The sequence below is a fragment of the Sturnira hondurensis genome, unplaced genomic scaffold, assembly GCF_014824575.4.
Source record: "Sturnira hondurensis isolate 20B ecotype Veracruz unplaced genomic scaffold, ASM1482457v3 Scaffold0025598, whole genome shotgun sequence".
In the NCBI taxonomy this organism is placed as follows: Eukaryota; Metazoa; Chordata; class Mammalia; order Chiroptera; family Phyllostomidae; genus Sturnira; species Sturnira hondurensis.
Genome location: NW_028098229.1, coordinates 2,250,688 through 2,273,281, shown reverse-complemented (window position 1 = coordinate 2,273,281; position 22,594 = coordinate 2,250,688). Strand labels below are relative to the sequence as shown.

Below are 22,594 nucleotides of genomic sequence, written 5' to 3'. Positions count from 1 at the left end.
ACAATTCGTTATTAACTGCATAATTTTTATCTGCCAGTCTTTCACCTTCTTGCTTAAATTTGTTTCTTAGTATTCTTTTTGAGGCAATTGTGAGTTTGTTTTCTTAATTTCTCTTTTTAATGTTTCATTATTGATATATAGAAATGTGGCTGTTTTTGTGTATTGATTTTGTATTGTGCAACTTTAACATTTTTTTGTGGAGTCTTTAGGTATTTTTGTATATAATATGCATCTACAAATAGTGACAGTTTTACTTCTTTCTTTCTGATTTTGATACCTTTCATTTTCCTTGCTTAATTGCTCTGGCTAGGATTTCCAATATGTTGTTGAATAGTAGCGACAAGAATGTAGAATATTAATGTGGGTTTGTCATATATGGCCTTATGTAGAGGTACATTCTCTTTATACCTGCTTTGTTCAGAGTTTTTATCATAAAAGAATGTTGAATTTTGTTACGCTTGTTCTGCATCTATTGAGATGATCATGTGATTTTTATTGTTCCCTTTGTTAATGTGGTATATTACATTGACTGATTTGTGCATGTTAAACCATCCTTGTATCCCTGGAATAAATCCCATTTGATCATGGTGTATGATCCTTTTAATGTTATTGAATCTGGTTTGCTAATATATTTTAGAGAGAGGCGGGAAGGGAGGGAGAAAAGAAGAGAAACATCAATCTGAGAGAGAAACATTGATAAGTTGCCCTAACTGGGGACCAAATCTGCATCAGAGACATGTCCCCTGACCAGGGATCGAACCCATGACCTTTTGGTTTGCCAGAAGATGCTCAGCCAACTGGACATGTTTGCTAATATTTTGTTGAGGGTTTTTGCATCTGTGCTCACTGGGGATATAGACCTGTAATTGTCTGTTCCTGTGGCATCCTTGTCTGATTTTGGTATCAGGGTAGTGCTGGCCTTTAAAAAATGTTTTTTAAGATTTTTAATGGTTTTCTTTTAGAGGTAGGAAGAGAGGAAGAAAGAGAGGGAGAGAAACATTGACATGGGAGAGATACATTGATCAGTGTGCCTATCACACACCCCCAGCTGGGGACCTGGTCCACAACCCAGGCATGTGCCCTGACTGGGAATTGAACTAGCGACCCTTTGGTTCACAGGCTGGCACTCAGTCCACTGGGCCACACCAGCCAGGGCAGTGCTGGTCTTATGAAATGAGTTTGGTAGTGTTTCTTCTACTTCTGTTTTTTAGGAAGAGTTGAAGAGGATTGGTGTTAACTTTTTTATTTGAATATTTGGTAGAACTCACCAGTAAAGCCATCTGGTCCTAGATTTTGTTTGTTGGGAGGTTTTTGATTCTTAATGCAACGCTCTTTAGTAATCAGTTTGTTTAGGTTGTTTCTTCATGAGTCAGTCTTGGTAGGTTCTGTGTTTCTAGGAATTTATCCATTTCTTCTAGGGTGTCAAAATTGTTGTCATGTAATTGTTTGTATTTCTGTGGTATCATTTGTAATGTCTCCTTCATTTCTGATTTTATTTGTTTGAGTTTTCTCTCTCTTCTTGATGAGTCTAGCAAAAGGCTTGTGAGTTTTGAGCCAAAGGTTTGTCAGTTTTGTTTATCTTTTCAAAATACCAGCTCTTAGTTTCATTGATCTTTTCTATTGTCTAATAAGTCTCTTTCATTTATTTCTACTGTGATCTTTGTTATTTTCATCCTTGTACTAACTTTGGGCTTTGTTTATTCTTTTTCTAGTTCCTTGAAATTAGGTTGTTTATTTGAGAGTTTTTTTTGTTTGTTTCTTGTTGTAGGCATATAGCACTATGAACTTTTGTCTTAGCACTACTTTTGCTGTATCCCATAAGTTTTGGTATATTGGATTTCCATTTTCATTTGTTATAAGGGAGTTAAAGGTTTTTTTCCTTTGTCCATGCTACTGGTCACTGAGTAACATGTTGTTTAATCTCCACATAGCTTTACTAACTCAAAAGAATAAACTATGTATTTTTTTCTTTTTTAAATTTATTTTTTTGTTGTTCAAGTACAGTTATCTCCATTTTCACCTGCACCACACCCCTCCACCCCACCCTTCCCCATCTTCCAACCTCAAACCTACCCCCTTTGGCTTTGTCCATGTGTCCTTTATACATATTCCTTGATTGCCCTTCACCTATTTTCCCCCATTATCCCTCTCTTCCCTCCCCTCTGGTTACTGTCAGTTTGTTCTTTATTTCAATGTCTCTGGTTGTATTTTGCTTGCTTGTTTGTTTTGTTGATTAGGTTCCAGTTAAAGGTGAGATCATATGGTTTTTGTCCCTCACCGCCTGGCTTATTTCACTTAGCATGATGCTGTCCACTTCCATCCATGGTGTTGCGAAGGGTAGGAGTTCTTTCTTTCTGCTGCATAGTATTCCGTTGTGTAAATGTACTATAGTTTTTTTAGTGACTCATTTATAGGTGGTGCTTTGGTTGCTTCCAACACTTACTTGGCTTTTGTAAATTTTGCTGCTATAAACATTGGGAGACAAACAACCCAATTAAAAAATGGGCAGAGGATCTGAACAGCATAAACTACATTTTGCGTGCTCACAACTGTCAACCTACCTTTGCCAACCATGTATTTGTGACTTAGTGTTTTCTTCTTGTGATTTATTTCTAGTTTTCTACTATTGTGGCTAGAGAAGATGCTTGATATGATTTTGGTTTTCTCGAGTTTTTAAAGACTTGTTTTAAGGCCTAATATATTATCATCTGTCCTGGAGATGTTCTGTGTATATCTGAGAAGGATATGTATTCTGTTGCTTTTCGATGGAATGTTCTGTGTATCTGTTACGTTTATCTGATATAATGTGTTATGTAAGGCTGATGTTTCCCTTTGATTTTCTGTCTGTATGATCTAGACATTGATGTAAGTGGGGTATTAAAGTCCCCTTCTTTTTTTTAAAGATTTTATTTATTTATCTTTAGAGAGGAAGGGAAGGAGAGAAGGAGAGAAATATCAATGTATGGTTGCCTCTCATGAGTCTCCTGCTGGGAACTGGCCTGCAACCCAGGCATGTGCCCTGACTGGGAATCGAACCATGATCGTGTGGTTCACAGGCCTGCACTCAATCCACTGTGCTACACCAGCCAAGGCTTAAAGTCCCCTTCTTATATTGTACTGCTGTCTGTTTCTTCCTTTAGGTCTGTTTATATTTGCTTTATGTATTTAGGCATTCTTATGTTGAGCAAATAAATATTTCCTTTCCATCACTATTGGTTTCCTGTGCATTTCCCTTCATTTCAATCAGTTTAGCCTTCATGTGTACCTGTAATTTGTGACTAAAATCAACCAGTTCTGTGAGCATCCTGATCACCAGTGTTTTGAACTGTGCATCTGATAGGTTAGCTATCTCTTGGTCGTTTAGAAGTATTGGCTCTGGGGCTTTAAGCTGTTCTTCTTGAGCCATAATGTTTTGGTCTGTTTGCACCTGTTACATATGAGGGGCAGAGCCTTAGGTGTTCACCAGGGCAGGGTGACCCGGTCACTGGGTTGTGATGCCGTAGGGGTCAGAGAGGGGCGCTTGTTCCATCCTCTCTCTCGAATTTCGGTCCCCTCTGCTGCTTCCCACAAGCAAACCGGACCCCCTGAGGCCAGCTCCTGGGTGTGTGGGCCTGTGCACCCTCCAGGACCCTGTGGGTGTCTCCAACAAACTCTCTGTGAGCCTGGGAGCCTCTCCCGGCCCCTCGACCCCAAGAAAGTCTTTCCAGTTGGTGCTTTTAGGCTTTAATTCCCATTGCTGGGTCCGCCTGTTGCCACCCCACACCTGGGATCTGCCAACCGCTGCCTGTACACCTGGGTCGGTCTGGCCACTTTTCCTGTGCGACCCCCCTCTGCGACCCACCCCCACCTGCCCTGCTCCACCAGTCGCTGACTCCACCCCTCTTACCGGTCTGGCTGAATGGTTCATTGTTGTTGGACTTCCATACAGTTCAATTTTTTGTGTTCTGGTTGTGTTCTTGTTACTAAAACGTTGTTGTCTTTAAACTTGGTTGTGCAAGTAGGCACAGTGTTTCCACCTACGTCTCCATCTTGGCCGGAAGTCCCCCCCTTTGTTCTTCTGTGTTTTATCTGGACAGGTTTGTTTTTAATATCTGTATAACTGCTGTTCTGAAAAATTCCTGTGCCTTTCTCTTGTTTCTGGGATCACAAATCTTTCTTGGCTCCATTCCCCCCTGATAAAGAATACATTCTATTCTGTTTGCCTGAGGAAAAAATGCTGCATTGGAAAATTATTTTTTTGCTATCACTGTTGGTAGAGAATTCTAGGTGATTATTTTTACTGAGAATTTTAAAGGAGTTGACTTATATTACCTTCTAACTTCCAGAATTGCTATTAGGAAATTTAAAAACTTCCTGATTTCTAATCTGTTGTAACCTGTTTTTCTTTTCTGGAAACTTTTGGAATCTTTATCCCAAGTATTTTAATATGTCAGAGTACCTTGTTATTTATTTTTATAATAAAACATTCTGGGTATTGAGTAGGCCCTTTTTATTTTTTAAAAAATATTTTATTTATTTATTTTTAGAGAGGGGGGAAGGAAGGGAGAAAGACAGGGAGAGAAACATCAATGTGTGGGAAATGCATCTGTTGATTGCTGCTTGCGTGTCCCCACCTGGAGACTTGGCCTGCACTGGGAATCAAACTAGTGACCCTTCAGTTTGCAGGCCAGCACTCAATTCACTGAGCCACACCAGGTAGAGCATGAGTAGTTTCTTTTTAATTGGAAAACTCATGTTCTCCAGTTCTGGGATATGTAGATGAAAAAGAGGTTTCTATGAAAAGTGACCTCACATGGTGATCTAATCATAAATTCCTAACTGGGCAGGTCATGATAGGTAGTGATGCCCCAGGGATATAACTTCTTTGCTAAAAGGCTTATCTTTACTTTAAGTAAGCCCTGTCTGTTGTTTCTGTGCACCTAGATTAACATACCTTTGAAATGCCCCTTTTCAGACTGCTTATTCTAAAGCATGCCCTCCCTCAAGAAAGCACATAATCTTTTTTTAATAATTAAAAAATTTCAATGACATTTGACATATAATTGTACATTAGTTTCAAGGGTACAACATAGCAATTAGACATTTATATTACATAAAAAGTGATCACCCCAATAATTCTGGTGCTGATCTGACACCATGTGTAGTGATTACATTATTGTTCATTATATTCCCTATTCTGTACTTTATATCCCTGTGAATGTTTTTATGCTATGTACTTTGTACATTTTAAAGAACATATAATCTTAAAGTGTTAATCTAATAAACGCCTTGCTTTCTCCTGCATTAATGTAATCTTTCTGTGTTCCCTATTAATCTCAACTGCATAGAAGAAACTGTAAAATATTATTCTCTGAAGCATTTTTTTTCCAGTCTCTTGAGATCTTGCTTCTAGGTGTATCCTCTGTTCAACTGGCATAAATTTCTATAGAAGTTCTCTATAGGTTTGAATGTGCTTATGTTGAATTAAGCACATTAGAGACAATAATATTGTCTCTAATTTTCTAGAATGCTTATTGATTGAATGTTAGACCTCTTAGATTAATACTCTTTTCTTAGCTTTCTGATTTTTCCTGTATTTAATTTTCCTCGTATTTTTGAAACTATTAATAATTTTTTTTATCCTTTTACTTTGGAAAATCACAAAGCTATTACAAAAAATTAGTAGTATAATAAATCCCTATGTACTTGTTACTTACCCCAACAGTGATCTATTCATAAGCAAGTCATTCCATTTTAAAGCAAATCTCAGATAACGTTCATAACATTCATAAATATTTTAGAACGTGTTTCTAACAGAGAAGGTCTTTGATTTAAAATAAGATGCATTTTCCTGGCTGACCTCGCTCAGTAGATTGAGCGCGAACCTGTGAACCAGAGAATCGCGGTTCAATTCCCAGTCAGGGCACATGCCTGGGTTGTACGCCAGTTCCCAGCAGGGGATACAGTTCCCAGCAGGGGGCGCACGAGAGGCAACCATACATTGATATTTCTCTCCCTCTCTCCTTCCCTTCCCCTCTAAAGGTAAATAAATAGAATCTTAAAAAAATAAGATGCATTTTATAGTTATCATTATAAAAATTTAATTCTTTAGTTGTGACTGATGTGGCTGTATGGGTTGGGCATCACCCTGCAAACCAAGCTGCTGGTTGAAATCCAGGTCAGAGAACATGTCTGGGTTGCAGGCCATGTTCCTTCTGTTGGGGGTTTATGAGAGGTAGATTTTCTCTCACACATAGATGTTTCTCTCCCTCTCTTTCTCCCTACCTTCCCTCCTCTCTAAAAATAATAAATAAATAAAATCTTTAACAAATTAATTCTTTAAAGTCTTCAAATACTCCCATCATTGTTAAAAGTTTAGGGGTATCAGATATTTTTAAAAGTGTTAAATCTACATCCAAATAAGATCAATTGCGGTGATTGATGAATGTCCTTTTTTATTCTATTTTATTTCAACTACCCCTTCATACGTCTCTTCCTCTTTTTCTCCTCTCTTTGTCTATTACATGTATGCATAGTTTATTGAAGAAATCTGATTATCCAGTAATCAATAATTTCCTACGCACTGAATTTTGCTGACTTGCAATTTGAGCATTAGTAATGCTTATGTATATACTATATATAGCATGAAAGGCATACAGAAGGCATTTATAAATGGTAAAAATAATGATAATGTTGCATTTTCCATCATTAATAAATATGTATAGCAAATGCAACTTAAATTGTTATCAAAGAAGATAACAATTTAACAAGGTTCCCAGGGAACCTTGTTTTTTTTGTTTTTTGTTTTTTTAAAGATTTTATTTATTTATTTATCTTTGGAGAGGAAGGAGAGAGGGAGAAACATCAATGTATGGTTGCCTTTCATGTGTCCCCTGCTGGGAGTTGGCCTGCAGGGAACTGGCCTGCAACCCAGGCATGTGCCCTGACTGGGAATCGAACCTCGATCCTCTGGTTCGCAGGCCTGTGCTCAATCCACTGAGCTACGCCAGCCAGGGCTCCAGGGAACCTTGTTAATGTCTATGTAAAAGGAGTTTACTGATAATCCATTGTAAAAAATCATTTAACTCAAAATTTCTGATATTAAACTAGGCATTTTAATTTTGGAGAACTCATGTCGTATCAAACATAGATTTGATACTAAGATTAAAGAAATCCTTATGTATTGATTTGGAATACTTCTCAAATACACTGTTAAGTAAACGTACTATTGAGTAGTACACTACCATTTATATAAAACAGATGAAAAAGATAGTGTGAATAAGTCATTTATATAAAAGGGGGGATAACAAATCGTATATATATGTAAAATACACCCAGACACAGTCAATATTGCCTCTGGTGGTGAGAGCTGGTGACTAGAGCACAGAAGTGAAAGGGAGACTGAGATTTCAAGATTTACAGCAATTAAATGTACCTTTTCTTCCCTTCCCTCGTTAAATCACTCTAAAATTTTTGACAGAATTTTTATTTTAGTTTTTAAATTTGTAACAGCTTTATTGAGATACATGCAAGTAACATCCAGTGTACCCATTTAAAATGTAAAATTCAGCCCTGGCTGGTGTAGCTCAGTGGATTGAGCGCGGGCCTGCGAACCACACAATCGTGGTTCGATTCCCAGTCAGGGCACATGCTGGGTTGCAGGCCAGTTCCCCGCAGGGGACTCACAAGAGGCAACCGTACATTGATCTTTCTCTCTCCTTCCTTTCCCCTCTAAAAATAAATAAATAAAATCTTAAAAAATATTGAAGAAAAATAAAATGTAAAATTCATTGGTTTTTAGTACATTTCCAAATTTGTGCAACCATTATGACAATCAATTTTAGAACATTTGTATCACCTAATTTACCAGGTACTTTCCATTTCTCCCCAAGTCCCTAGCTCTTAGCAACCACTAACACTTTCTGTCTCTACACATCAACCTAGTGGAATAATACATTATGTGTTCTTATGTAACCAACTTCATTCTCCAAGTATAATATTTTTGAGGTTCACCCATGTTGTAGCATCTGTTAGTACTTTATTCCCCATATTTCAGAATAGTAATCCTTCCGAAGGAATATACTACATTCTGTTGATCCATTTATCAGTTGATAAGACATTTGAGTTATTTCCATTTTTTGGCCTTTATAAATAATGCTGCTATGAACATTTATTTGTGTATAAGTTTTTGTGTAAACCTGTTTTCTCTTGGGTATATATCCAGGAGTTTGAGTTGGTGGGTCATATGGCAACTCTGTGTTTATATAAATCACTTTTGTAATTATTTAAGTTTCTATTATTGACTATTTAGAAATGGTGCTCTAACGAGAATATCTAATCTACAAGGCATTTTCCAATATGAGGGAAAATGTCAAAATATTATAATTAACATTGACATATTATCTGGAAATGTAATTAAATACCAATTTTTATTTTGTCTTTTAAAAATATTTAGGCCTCTGGTTTCTTTTCAGAGCCCATAACACTCATGTGCCTTAGTTGTAGTACCTATGTGTCTACGTGTTAAAAACCCCAATGTCACATGAGTGTAACTCAAAAGAAAGCTAGAGGAAATTGTGGTAATGTGAGATTTGAACTACGTTTTTGTCATATGTGCTTTCTTATTGGGCATGCAGAGATTTAATAGACGATTTCTACTGTTGGTTTGTGAGATTTTAGTGTGTTTCACTGAGCTTATGCTTCCCTCATCTTGTCTTCCGTGTTTCATCGGAGAATCATTACACAGGTACCCCATCCTGCCATAAATCTGTTGGTGTCAGCAGAGAAGTCAATGACAGCGATTAATCTCTGCAGCTATTGAAATAATTTTAACTAGTGTGTATAATATCCCATTTTTGCAAGGAGAGAAAAGTAATGTAAAAGGTATATTGCCAACATTTTGTTATACAATTACACAATAGTCCCTACCCTCAAGAAAAGCTCAGATAATTACAGTAGAGGTAGGCACAGAGTTCTCATGTAATATGTAAGACAGGTTACCTGACCTAGCTTAAGTTGGCTCAGTAAAGTTTCTTTTAAAAAATATTTTATTGATTATGCTATTATAGTCCCAATTTTCTCTCTTTTACTGCCCTCCACCCAATAACCCCATTCCTTCTTGCAATACCCTTCCCCCCCTCCACGTAGTTCATATCCATGAGTCATGCATATAAGTTCTTTGGCTTTTCCATTTCCTATACTGTTCTTAATGTTCCCCTTTGTAATTTGTACCTGCCAATTTGTACTTCTTAATCCCTGCACCTTTTCCTGTTTTCTGCCCCTCCTCACTGATAACCCTTCAATTGATCTGCATGTCTGTCTGTGATGATGTACCTGTTGTGCTTGTTTGCTTAGATCTGTAGATTCAGTTGTTGATAGTTGTGAATATGTTGCCATTTTAATGTTTAAACTTCCTTGTGCTTATATAGTTCCTTTAACATTTCATGTAATAATGGCTCGGTGGTGATGGACTCCTTTAGTTTTTGCCTTGTCTGGGAAGAACTTTATCTGCCCTTCCATTCTAAATGGTAGCTTTGCTGGACAGAGTAATGTAGGTTGTAGATCCTTGCTTTTCATTACTTTGAATAGTTCTTGCCAGTCCCTTGTAGCCTGATTTCTCTTTTCAGAAATCAGCTGACAGTCTTATGGGAACTCTTTTGCAGATAACTATCTGCTTTTCTCTTGCTGCTTTTAAGATTCTTTCTATCTTTAACCTTTGGCATTTTACTTATGATGTAAAATTCATTGGAATTTTACAATCTGAATCTGGGTGTGGACATCTTTGGGTCCGGCTTGTTTAGGATTCTCTGTGCTTCCCAGACTTGTGTCTTTATTTCCTCCACCAATTCAGGAAAGTTTTCTTTCATTATTTTTTCAAATAAGTTTTCAGTGTCTCTCTCTTCCTCTTCATCTTCTGGCTCCCCTATGATTTGGATGTTGGTACATTTGGAGATGTCCCAGGGGCTCCTTAACTCCTCCACTGTTAGTTCCCTGTAGATTTTTTCTTTATTTAATTTAATGCAACCTTTATTTCTGCCTGACTCTTTTTTATACTGTTGCAGTATTCAAAGAGTTCTTTGAGCATCTGATAACCATTGTTTTGAACTCTGCATCTGATAAGTTGCTTATCTCCATTTTGTTCAGTTCTTTTTCTGGAGTTTTGCTCTTTCATTAGGGCCATATTTCTTTCTCTTCTCATTTTGGCAGTTTACCTCTGTTTGTTTCTGTGTATTTAGTAGAACTGCTTTTACTCCCTGCCTTAGTACCATAGCCTATTGTAGAAAAAGTACCAGTAAACTGTGTTGGGTGGGGCCTTAGGTAATTGCCAGGACAGGGCAACCTGTGTCATCGCTTTGTGGCTTTATGTGGGGGGCGGGCTGAGAGAGGGGATGGTGCCGCTGCCCAGCCTCTGGAGATTTGCCCAGGAGGAAACTGTCTCCTGACCCTTACCCTGTTGCCATCATTTCACTTTCTCCCCATATGCCACTTGTGCCCTTCCAATTGTGGTCCTGGTGCTGAATCTCAGAGGGAGTGGGTCTGAGTGGGTCCTGAGACCATTGCAGGCCTCTTAACAGGAGTCTCCTGAGCATCCTGCAGTTTCTTCTACCCTCTGCACCCCCATCGGTTTTTACAGCCAGAAGTTATGGGACTTACCTTCCTAGTGCTGGAACCTTGGGCTGGGTCTGGATTGGGGTTGGGGTTGCTCAATCCCAAGGTGGTATCCTGATTTTTTTCTGTTACATGTGAATGTAGGACAGCCTGTTCTGCTGCATCTCTGTGCCTCTCCACATATTTCCCCCCCTCCTATGCGTCTGGATGAATGTGGCTTCTTTAAATCCTCAGTTGTCAGACTTCTATACATCTGATTTTCTAGCAGATCTGGGCATTATTTGTCTTGTAGTCTAGTTGTAATTTTTGCTGTAATTGTGTGAGGAGGCAAGGTATGTTTACCTGCACCTCCAATTTGACTGGAAGTCTCAAAGTACATTCCTTGGGAAAGTTTCTTAAAAGCAGATGTACTGGACCAAGGCTTTAATATTGGAAAGAGTTACTTGAATGGGTGGAAGGTAGAGGTAAGGAAAATAAAAGAATTTTAGGTATAGAAAACAAGGGTAAAGGTAGGTTGTATAGTCAGTTCACTGACCTCTAAGCAGAGAAATTAATGGATTGTGATGTCAAAGAGTTCTATACGAAGAAGCTGGAGAGGTGTTTAAGTCTAAGGTTAATCATGGAAGCTTGGTATACCATGTAGCCATTAAACTAAATGGTGTACATAGTGGAAAGATCAAAACAAAAGAATGACATGCTTAACTTTTTGGTTTAGATAGGTTACTTTTGTCCTTGAGTACCTGATGTGATATTCTAATATTTTTGAAGGTCAATAACTTTCTTTGTTGCCTGCTGTATCCTCGAATACTAGAATAATGCCTGGCAAATATTTAAATATTCACTAAAAATGTTAGTAAGGTTAGTAAAAATGTTAGTAAATATTCACTAAAAATGTTCAACTGTATATGGCAGTTGAATGCTTGGGCTCAAGTACAGATCTGAATCCTGATGCCACCACTAAGTAGCTCTGTGATCTTAAGCAAGTTTCTTAATCACCTTTTGACTTAGCTTTCTTATCTAGAAAATGTAGAGAACAGTGGGATCTAACTAATCAGATTAAATGAGTTTATATAAAGCACTTCTATCTCTAGGCTCACAGTGAGCACTGTATAAATATTAACAGTTATTATTATTTCTTTTATGAATGAAAGATTAATACAAACTAGAGCTGCTAAGGGCCTGTCCCAGAGCATATGTAGGGTTACAGAGGAAGGGATGGATTTAAGAAGTACTCAGAAACACAGTTAGATAGGATATGGTAAATAAGGATGAAAAGGAATTAAGGTTAGTTCCCTGATGTAAAGGTAGAGCTTTAGGCTCTCTCTCCTCTACAGTGTTCCTGCCCCCATCCCCCACCAGCACCCAACGCATGCGCGCATGCACACACACATACACACACACACAGTTAAGTTATGACCAATTCATTCCTGTTAGTACAGGAAATTTAAGGCTGGAGGTGGGGTCTCTGGTATGTTGAGGAAACCAGTGATGAACTGTGGTACTCCCTCTTCTGGATTTTTGTTTGGCTTCTCTTTAATTCCTTTTCTTTTTCTTCTTTAAGTCTGTTCCTTGGACTCCTCTTGAATTCTTTTCTCCATAGGCCAGAAACATTAGAAGGACTAGTGTCACCTCAGGTTGTGGCTTGAGAGTGTTCAACTGGTTTCCTTTGCCTTGTTTTCTTTTCTCTTTTATTTTTTTAAAAGATTTTATTTATTCATTTTTAGACAGAGGGAAAGGAGGGAGATAGGGAGAGAAACAGCAGCATCTGGTTGCCTCTCACACATCCCCTACTAGGGACCTGGCCTGCAACCCAGGCATGTGTCCTGACTGGGAATCCCACTGGCAACCCTTTGGTTCACAGGCCAGCGCTCCATCCACCAAGCCACGCCAACCACAGCTCCTTTTCTTTCTTTATGCTTCCCTCCCCACCCCATTATTTTTCTATTCCCCCTTTTTCTCCACCGACAGAGCAGAGAACACATTTACCCTCCTTTTCTGGCCTGGCTACAGACTAGCTTGGTGTTTCACACTCCCAGTAATAAGGGAAAAGGGGGGAGAGTATTAAAACATGTTCCAGAAAAGTATTCCCTTGTGCCCTTAAATTTAACTTTAAAAGATAACTTTAAAATTTAACTGTAAATTAAATTTGTTTTAATTCTGTTCTGGTGTGATACTGAGAAGGATTTGAATGTAGCCTTTGAAGCAAGTTTCTATAGCCTTGGGAACTTTTTGTTCCAGAAATCATCTAACTCCTAGAGTATAGCTTATTGTCTGGGCAAAAGGAGTCTTGTAGCTCACTACCATGCTGGTCAAATTCTGAGCCAAGGATTCATGCTAGTTGTACTTTTCATTAGAGTAGTGGGGCTGGATACCTTAAGAATTTGAGAAAGAGCAGCCCTAATATTTCTTTGAAATCTTTTACTTTAACATAATGATTCATGTGAATTTTGCATTCTACTGTACAATTCACCTTTGTCTGTTTTAATATACATTTTCTTCCTAAATTTTTTTTTTTACCTAAACTGATGCTTCAGGAAGATAAATTCTTCCATTTTCTTTTGAGTTCTTATATTCCCCTGCATACTGCCTTATTCTTCAAGATAAGGATTTGCGGCCAAGACCATTTTATTGAGTGTTTCTTGCATATTTCTCATGATAGAAGACAACTTTTGACTATTTGGACCATAGCTTCTTTTTCTTAATGTTTTAAATAAGGGGCTGCTAACTGTTTGGAGTAACACTCCTGATTATAAATAATTTGTACTAAAATCTAATTCCTAGAGTTTGTAAAGAATCCAAATATTCTGTGGAATTCCTTGTATGGATAGTCATACAAAGATAATAGCTAGTGTTTATTGTGTTCTTACTATGTGCCAGGTTCTGCTTTCACCCTTTTCGTTTCTTACGCTGTTTAATTATCTAGTGCTTTAAAATCAAATAACTGATCTTGTAGAACTCATGCTAATGTGGCTATCGTTTATAATTAACAGATTTCAACACTAAACTTGCACAATGTCTTTGAAACCAAGAGTAGTAGATTTTGATGAAACATGGAACAAACTTTTAACGACAATCAAAGCTGTTGTCATGTTGGAATACGTCGAAAGAGCAACATGGAATGATCGCTTCTCGTATCCTTTTATTGGCATTGAGTAATGTTCTTGTATTAATAATATTATATTGATAAATGTATCAGTGAACACTGATAAATGTTCTAAAATTGATAAACTTGTTAAAATGTGAGAACAGGTTTAAGCTTATATAAATGGAAGAACATTCCAGTATGACCGTTTTCAAATATATTATCATTTACATCTCCACCTTCATTACCTATATGTGATAACTTATAGGTAATTATCATTAATCTGTGATAACTTTTTGTTCAACAAATATTTAGTGAGCAAAGGTTCCCCATTCTTCTTGCAGTGCTGGCCCTCGAATAAACCACTTTCCTTCTCACCAGCACCTGTCTCACGGTTTGGCTTTCTTTGCAGCAGACAGCTAAAGGTGGGTTTGGTTTCATACTTACATGTCAAGTACTACTTTAGGCTTTGGGAAAACATTTAATAAATACATAAGATATATTACTCCTTCGCTCTACTAAGAGAAACAGACAATAAACAGATATGAAAAAAATCTAATGCCAATGCTTTTAATAACAGGTAGTGATAAATACTGTGGGGAAAGTAAAGCAGGGTAAGGGTCAATTCCAGTGGAGATGTGGCTAAGAAATGAAGAGAATGCTGAAGTTTGGAAGGGCAGCAATGGAAAAGTTAGAAAATACCATGAGGAGTAAGGATGTGTCATTAGAGACCAGGTTGAGGTGATTCACACCCTCATATTCCCAGTTGCTATGTACAGATGCAGAAGCTGCACAATGAAGAAGGCTGGTAGGAAAAAAGTTGATTTACTTAAAATGTGGTATTAGAAGATAGCTGTGTGGATACCCTGAATTGCCAGAAAAACGAACAAGTGGGTCCTAGAAAAAAGTAAGCCTGAAACATTGCTGGAGATAAAAATGACAAAATTAAAGTTATTGTACCTCAGGCATATCATGAGAAGGCAGGGTTCTTTGGAAAAACTAATAATGCTGGAAAAAGCAGAAGGCAGTAGGAAAGGGGGAAACACCAAATATGAGATGGATTGACTCCACAAAAGAAACCACAGGCATGAGTCTAAAGCAACTGAGCAGGGCTGCTGAGGACTGACATGAAGGATATCACTCATCATATGGGGTCAGGAGTCAGAGCCAACTGAACAACACATAATAGATGCACAAAGGTATGGAGAGAATGGCTGAAGTACCCATGTGAATGGCTCTCTTAGCAAGGGATGTCACGAAAGGCCTCTGAGGAGGATATTATTTGAGCAGAGATGGAACAAAGTGAGGGAGCAAGTCCTACAGATATCTGGTGGGGAGGGAGTGAATAGCAAGTTCAATAACTGAGACAGAAACATGTTTTTTAATTGGGTGGTTTATATTTGTGAATTAGGAGTTCCATATAAAAAAACCCCCCAAATATGGTTGCCCTAGGACTGTCTGAAACCTTGGTGTCCTGCATTTCTACATGACAGCAATCTTTAAAAAAATAAATAAGTATTATTAACTTTCGGCCAAGATTAACTCCGCCAGCTGCTGTCACTGTGCCTCCTTGCACAACCAGGTTTAAAGACAACAACGTTTTAGTAACAAGAACACAACCAGAACACAAAAAATTGAACTGTATGGAAGTCCAACAACAATGAACCATTCAGCCAGACCGGTAAGAGGGGCGGAGTCAGCGACTGGTCGAGCAGGGCGGGTGGGGGCGGGTCGCAGAGGGGGGTCGCACAGGAAAAGTGGCCAGACCGACCCAGGTGTACAGGCAGCGGTTGGCAGATCCCAGGTGTGGGGTGGCAACAGGCGGACCCAGTGGGGGTGCAAAGTGGCTGGCTGACCACAGTCACACATGCACACTCAGATAAACCAGGCCAAGGAGTGAGCAGTGAGACAGATAGTGCAGGCTAGGGCCCCAGCAATGGGAATTAAAGCCTAAAAGCACCAACTGGAAAGACTTTCTTGGGGTCGAGGGGCCGGGAGAGGCTCCCAGGCTCACAGAGAGTTTGTTGGAGACACCCACAGGGTCCTGGAGGGTGCACAGGCCCACACACCCAGGAGCTGGCCTCAGGGGGTCCGGTTTGCTTGCGGGAAGCAGCAGAGGGGACCGAAATTCGAGAGAGAGGATGGAACAAGCGCCCCTCTCTGACCCCTACGGCATCACAACCCAGTGACCGGGTCACCCTGCCCTGGTGAACACCTAAGGCTCTGCCCCTCATATGTAACAGGTGCAAACAGACCAAAACATTATGGCTCAAGAAGAACAGCTTAAAGCCCCAGAGCCAATACTTCTAAACGACCAAGAGATAGCTAACCTATCAGATGCACAGTTCAAAACACTGGTGATCAGGATGCTCACAGAACTGGTTGATTTTAGTCACAAATTACAGGTACACATGAAGGCTAAACTGATTGAAATGAAGGGAAATGCACAGGAAACCAATAGTGATGGAAAGGAAACTGGAACTCAAATCAAGGGAGTGGACCAGAATGAAGAAAAAATGACCAAACAGAAAAGAATGAAGAAACAAGAATTCAAAAAAGTGAGGAGAGGCTTAGGAACCTCTAGGACTTCTTTAAACGTTCCAACATCTGGATTATAGGGGTACCAGGAGGGGAAGAGGAACAGCAACCAGTGGAACACTTATTTGAAGAAATAATGAAGGAGAACTTCCCCAATCTGGCAAAGGCAATAGACTTCCAGGAAATCTAGGAAGCTCAGAGAGTGCCAAAGAAGTTGGACCCAAGAAGGAACACACCAAGGCACATCATAATTACATTAGCCAAGATCAAAATGAAGGAGGGAATCGTAGAAACAGTGAGAGATAAGAGGACAGTCACCTACAAAGGAGTTCCCATCAGACTGTCAGCGGATTTCTCAAAAGAGACCTGACAGGCAAGAAGGGGCTGGAAAGAAGTATCCAAGTCATGAAATCCAAAGATCTACATCCAAGATTGCTCTATCCAGCAAAGCTTTCATTTAGAATGGAAGGGCAGATAAAGTGCTTCTCAGATAAGGTCAAATCCAAGGAATTCATCATCACCAAGGCCTTATTATATGGAATGTTAAAGGGACTTACCTAAGAAAAAGAAGATAAAAACGATGAACAGTGAAAGGACAGCAAACTCACAGTTATTAACAACCACACCTATAACCAAAGCAAACTAAGGACAGCTAGATCAGTAGTGGAACCATAGAAATAATGAACATATGGAGGGTAACAACAGGGGAGTGGGAGGAGCAGATGGGGGGAAGGTACAGAGAATAAGTAGCATAGATGGTGGGTAGAAAATAGGGGGGAGGGCAAGAATAGTAGAGGAAATACAGAATCTAAAGAACTTGAGACACGTCATAAACTAAAGGGGGGAATGGTGGGGGAGGGGGTGTGCATGGTGGAGGGGAATGAAGCACGATATGAAGCATGGGATAACTGTAATGGCATAATCAATAAAATATATTTTAAGGAAAAAAAGGAACAGTGCTTGTCATACAGAAGGCACTTGGCTATTACTATCCTAAATTCTAACCTAAATAAATACGCATGGATTTAAAAAATATATTATTATATATTATTATTTATATACTATAGTTATTATATTAATACAGTGTGAGTTATGTAATAATATTATATGTATATATAAACCACACTGCAGCTTAGCACCTAGGGTTTATAAACTGGCACCAAGAAAAACCCAAAGGAGCCCTTGAGGTCTGAATAAGCATTGGAAGAACCAGAAATCCTTTCCCAGAAAAGTGAGGTAAGGTGTTGTATGAACCAGCATGTGTACGGAGGTTCAGAGTTTTTCCGGAGTCTGCTGCCTGCTCTAGCAATCTTCTGGAGCTAAAGGATGGCTGCCCTCCTTATGTGGAGCATACTTTTTTAGAACACTTGAATTCCGGAAGACAATGTGATTCAACTTGTTCTCAAGCTTAGATCAGTTAATATTAAGCTGAATGTTGATGTGAGAACAATGGAGTTCTTTTAGACCAACAGGAAAATATTTAATTCATTATGTTTACAATTGTAATTTTAGTAAGAAATCTTTGTCAGGCTACCTGTGTTCTAGGCAGTAATGATACATGAAATGATGGTAATGTTTCTGGAAGGCTTCATAGTTTGCAAAGATCTTTGGTATTTTTAAATGTTATTTGCTACCTCAAACAAGCCTATTAGATTGGTGGGGCAGCAATTATTGTCTTTATCTAACAGATAAGGACACTGGTACTCAGGGGTAAAGGAACTTGCCCAGGGTCATGCAGGTAGTACCTGATAGAGCACAGACTTGAATGTGTGATTTCTAACATCTAATTCCCCACACTTACCAGTATATCTTAGGATAATTGACAGGGATTTCTGCCACTGAAGAGCCTTTTATTGAATTAGTCTCGTATGTCTTTATGTGGATCATTGTGGGTTTTGGGGTAGGTATCTTAATAAAAATTGAAAAAAACATTAATGAGATCAACAAAGCAAGCGCTAAGGTACTTTTAAGGTTATTTTAAGGAAAATGAGCAGAGGGAAGAGAAGGGATTAGTGATAGAAGATAAGGGAAAATGAGTATAAGGTAAAGAAAAAGAAAAGGGTAAATGCTTTCTTTATTACTGTACAGAATATACACTTAATTGCTTGGTTTGTAAATGCTTTTTGAAATAGTCCTTACCTGGAAAGAGCTCTTTCAGTCACTTATTATTTCTAAGATCTTTATTGTTTGATCCATCTAAGATGGTCCTGTTATTCTTGACCTGATAATGGCTTTTCTCCTCCCTTTAAAATAAAAAATGTCTGCAAAAACAGTAAATTTAAAAGTATAATCTCTCACCGTGAAACATTTTTTTAATCTTCATGTAAGGTTATATTCATTGACTTTATTTTCATTTTAAGATTGTATTTATTTTTCATTTTTAGAGAGTTGAGAAGGGAGGGAGAGAAACATGGACATGAGGGAGAAACTGATCAGTTGCCTTCTCATATGTGCTCCAACTGGGGATGGAACTTGCAACCCAGGCATGTGCCCTGACCAGGAATTGAACTGGCGACCTTTTACTTTGCAGGATGATGCCCAACCAACTGGGCCACCCTAGTCAGGGCATGTTCATTGACTTTAGAGAGAGAGGAAGGAAGAGACAAACACTGATATGAGAGCAAAACATCTATTTTTATAAAGCATTTTTGGGGGTGTGTGTGAAACGTAATTCATATGTGGAAAAGTTTGAACAACATGTAGATTTGAATGAATAATTACATAGAAACACCTGTATAATCACCACACAGACTGGTTAAGAACTAGAGCACTATTAGCATCCACCAACCCAATACCACATGTCTCTCTCAGTTCACTGGTCTGCTTTTCCTTGGAGGTACCACTATCCTGACTTTTGCACCTATTTTCTGTTTTTCTAAAAACAAGTATAACTTCTTATGTATACAACCCTGAACAATATTGGTTAATTCTTCCTGTGTTTTGAACTTTATTTAAATGGAATCATATAGTATACATTTGTAATTTTCTTTCAACATGTGTGTATAATTAATTTTTTACAAATGACCTCGTAAAATATGTATTATTATTAGTTCAGTTTTACAGTTGAGAATTTGTGGCCCAAAAGGGGTAAGATGGCTTACTATATTGTAGGATAGAATGCTGGGGTAAAAATGCCAAAGTTTTCTATACTTTTTCAGTCAGCATTAAGGAAGCTTGGCTGCCAATAGTAGTGTTCAACATGTACAAAAAAAGTATGGAACTTATTGAACAAGGGTTCAATAAGTTCCATACTTTTTTCCCCTAAATATAAGCTTCACAAGGGGAAGGATTCTTGTCTGCTTCGTTGACTGCTATATTCCCAGCACTTGGTACTTATAGACACCTAGCAAATGTTTGGTTATTGAATAGCTACTGTCAACTAAATATTAAAGCAAATGGTATAGATGAAACAGATAACATCAAAATTTGGCTAGTTCTCTTGCTATGTTGAAAATTGGGGCTTTTAACACTCATTCCTCATAAATGTACTAGGTCCAAGTATATATGTAGGTCATTCTGTTTGATAATTAATGTAAATAGAAAACAGTGTTTTTTGATGCATAACAAGTTATCATGAATTTGCCAGTTTATTCATCTCACAATTCTGTTGGTCACAAGTCCATGGTGTGACTGGGTTTTTTGGGATCTCATGGGACCTTTTCTTCTAGAACGCAGGGTTCTCTTCCTAGTTTTTCCTGTTGACTGGTAGAATTCAATATTTTGCAGTTATGGGGACTGAAATTCTTGCTTGGTTGTTGGCCAGGAGTTGCTCTCAGTGACCTGTGGTCACTCTCCAGCCTTTGTAGGTAATCCCCCTCCATCTTCAAAGCCAGCAGTGGTGTGTCTAATCTTTCTGTGTTTTGATGGAAATCTTTCTGTGTGTAGCTCCTTCTGCAGTTAGCAACAGGGGTGGGAGATGGGAGGTGGAGGGATCTGCTTTTAAAGGGCTCTTGCTATTATATTAGGCCCACTAGGAAAGTCCAGGGTAATGTCCCTATTTTGGGGTCAACTGATTAGTAATTGTAATTGTGTTTGCAAAGTCATTTTTGTATGTAAAGTAACTTGGGTGTGATATCTTATATTCACAGCCTGTTATTAGGGTAGGAAACCTGGGAGTCCATTTTCAGAATTGAGCCTAACACAAGTAATAATGATACTTCATAACAAAAGTTTTATGACAGCTTTGGAACAGTAGGGTGGTGTGGAATTTACACTTTATCAGGTGCTTTCCTATGGTAAGAGACTAAGTATAGATCTACATTTATTATTTGTTTCTCTGCATTGGAGTTCTTTGGTGGTTTTGATTTACTTTTATTTGTGGGATTTTATTTGTGTTTTTTGTTTGTTTGGTTTTTGTTTTTTGCCTTTTGGTAGATGTTAGAACAATTCCCAAACCCCAGCAGTGTAATACAGAAGTTCTTCTACTTAAGGATAAGTTAGCTTTTAAGTGGTTGTATATAAATTCAGGGGGGTTAAGCAAGAGGAGATATAAAATTGCTTTCTCTGAATGTATTTTTCCCCACCTAGGAAATCTGGGCTTTTCACAACGAGTTATACTATTGTCCTCCCTCATTTCTCATTTCTATTCTGTTAGTCTGTTTTTCAAACATAGACCAGTTTTGAGTACACTGAAGAATGTGTTAGAAGGAGCATTTAGTAACTTTGGCAACTTTGCTTAGCACCCTTCACTCAGATTGTGCAGTTAGGAAAAGGTTTTCTTTATAGTCATCTCTGGTTGGTGCACCAGCAATAGTTTCATGCTATGCCTCTAAATTAAATTGAATCAGTATTTGATGTTGATGCTGATTTTAATGAATTATTTTATAGATTTTTACGATTACTTTTTATTATTTATTTTCAGAGGGGAGGGAGAAAGGGAGAGAAACATTGATGTGAGAGAGAAACAAGCCCCAACCAGGGACTGAACCCACAACCCAGGCACATAGCCTGACTAGACTCAAACTGGTGGTCTTCCACTTTGCAGAAGGGCACCCATCCAGCAGAGACTCACCAGTCAGGGCTTTCATTGCCCTTTCAAAACTAATTGTGACCTACCACACAATAGAGTTAATAGTGTTAAAACTCAAAATTAGATAAAAGTATAGGAAGCACCTTTCAATGGAGAAAATGAACTAAAATAATTTTGCTGCTGGCCAACACTGTCTTGGTTGTAACAGTTCAGAGCTTTTGCTATGGAAGTTTCTGACAGAATTTTACGTGGAAAGTTCATAAGTAGATGAATTTTTATATTCTGGTTTCAAAATCAGTGATATAAGGAAAAGATGACTCTGTGGAAGAGAGTATTTAAATTTAAATCACATTCTCCAGTAATTTCCAATTTTTAGCCTTATAAAGTGGAAAATGCCCTTTTGGGTGTTCTTCCTAACATGTAAATACTTCCAGGATGGTTGGATATTTGAGTAAATCAAAGAAAAAGAACATATTTAGAAATATGTTTTAGGCATTTGAATAAAATTAGATGGTGGTTAATGGAGACCCCAAACTATGGTGAGTGAAAATGTTAATTAAAAAAAAATCTGTTGTCCTGCCTGGGGTGGCTCACTTGGCTGGAGCATTGTGCAGTTGACCAAAGGGTCATGGGCTCAGTTCCCTGTCAGGGCACATGCCTGGGTTGTAGGTGTGGTTCTTGGTTGGGCTATATAGAAGAGGCAACCTATTCGTTTTCTCTCTCACATGTTTCTCTCCCTCTCTAATCCCTCTCTCTAACATCAATGAGCAGGTCTGCCAGTGAGGATTTAAAAAAATTTGTTAAGATACATCCATTTAAAAAAATGAATACTTTCTCACTGAGGAAGACAATGTATGTCATACATGGAATGAAATGGGAAAGTCTGCATTGCCTTCCCTGCACAGTTCTTTTTCCCTAAGCAGAAAGAAAGGAAGCCCTGAAGTGTAGTAGTAAATTTTGTGTACGTGTACATGCAGTGGCTATATTGAGAAAACATTTAGGCGTATAAATAGCATAGTATGCTGAATTTATGGTATTGAATCATTTTAAATTTTTCAGTGTCAAGTAAGTTGTGTATTCTAGAAATAAGTGTGTATCTAGCTTAAGAAGTAGGTTTTTAGAGCTTCATGATATTAAGTACATCACACCTTTTGCTGAAAGGATTGTTGATCTAGATTATGGCTGAATTTAGTCTTTTAAAAAACTTAAATACATACTCACCCATGAAAAATGCAGATAAAATTTCACAAAGTGAACATATCCATGTGTTCAGTAAGTAGAACACTCTTAGCACCCCAGAAAATCTTTTTTTCCTTCTCAGTAACTAAAGTTAACTACTATCCTACCATCAATTGGGGTGTTCAGCCCATGGCCCAAGATGGCCAAGTGCAGCCCAACACAAAATTGTAAATTTACTT

At 38.3% G+C, this 22,594-nt stretch overlaps 1 protein-coding gene across 5 annotated transcripts in view; it reads left to right on the top strand.

The window, feature by feature from the left end:
* Positions 1-22,594, top strand: part of CUL2 (cullin 2) — a 130,845-nt gene that overhangs the window by 30,124 nt on the left and 78,127 nt on the right. For 4 of the 5 annotated variants that reach the window (XM_037039884.1, XM_037039883.1, XM_037039880.1 and 1 more), the window contains one exon: positions 13,578-13,718. In XM_037039884.1, coding sequence (XP_036895779.1) covers positions 13,600-13,718 — 119 coding nt within the window. In that variant the 5' untranslated portion in view covers positions 13,578-13,599. Of the gene's footprint in view, positions 1-7,904; positions 7,971-13,577; positions 13,719-22,594 lie in introns of those variants that run through there. The other variant, XM_037039882.1, reaches the window with a different exon arrangement.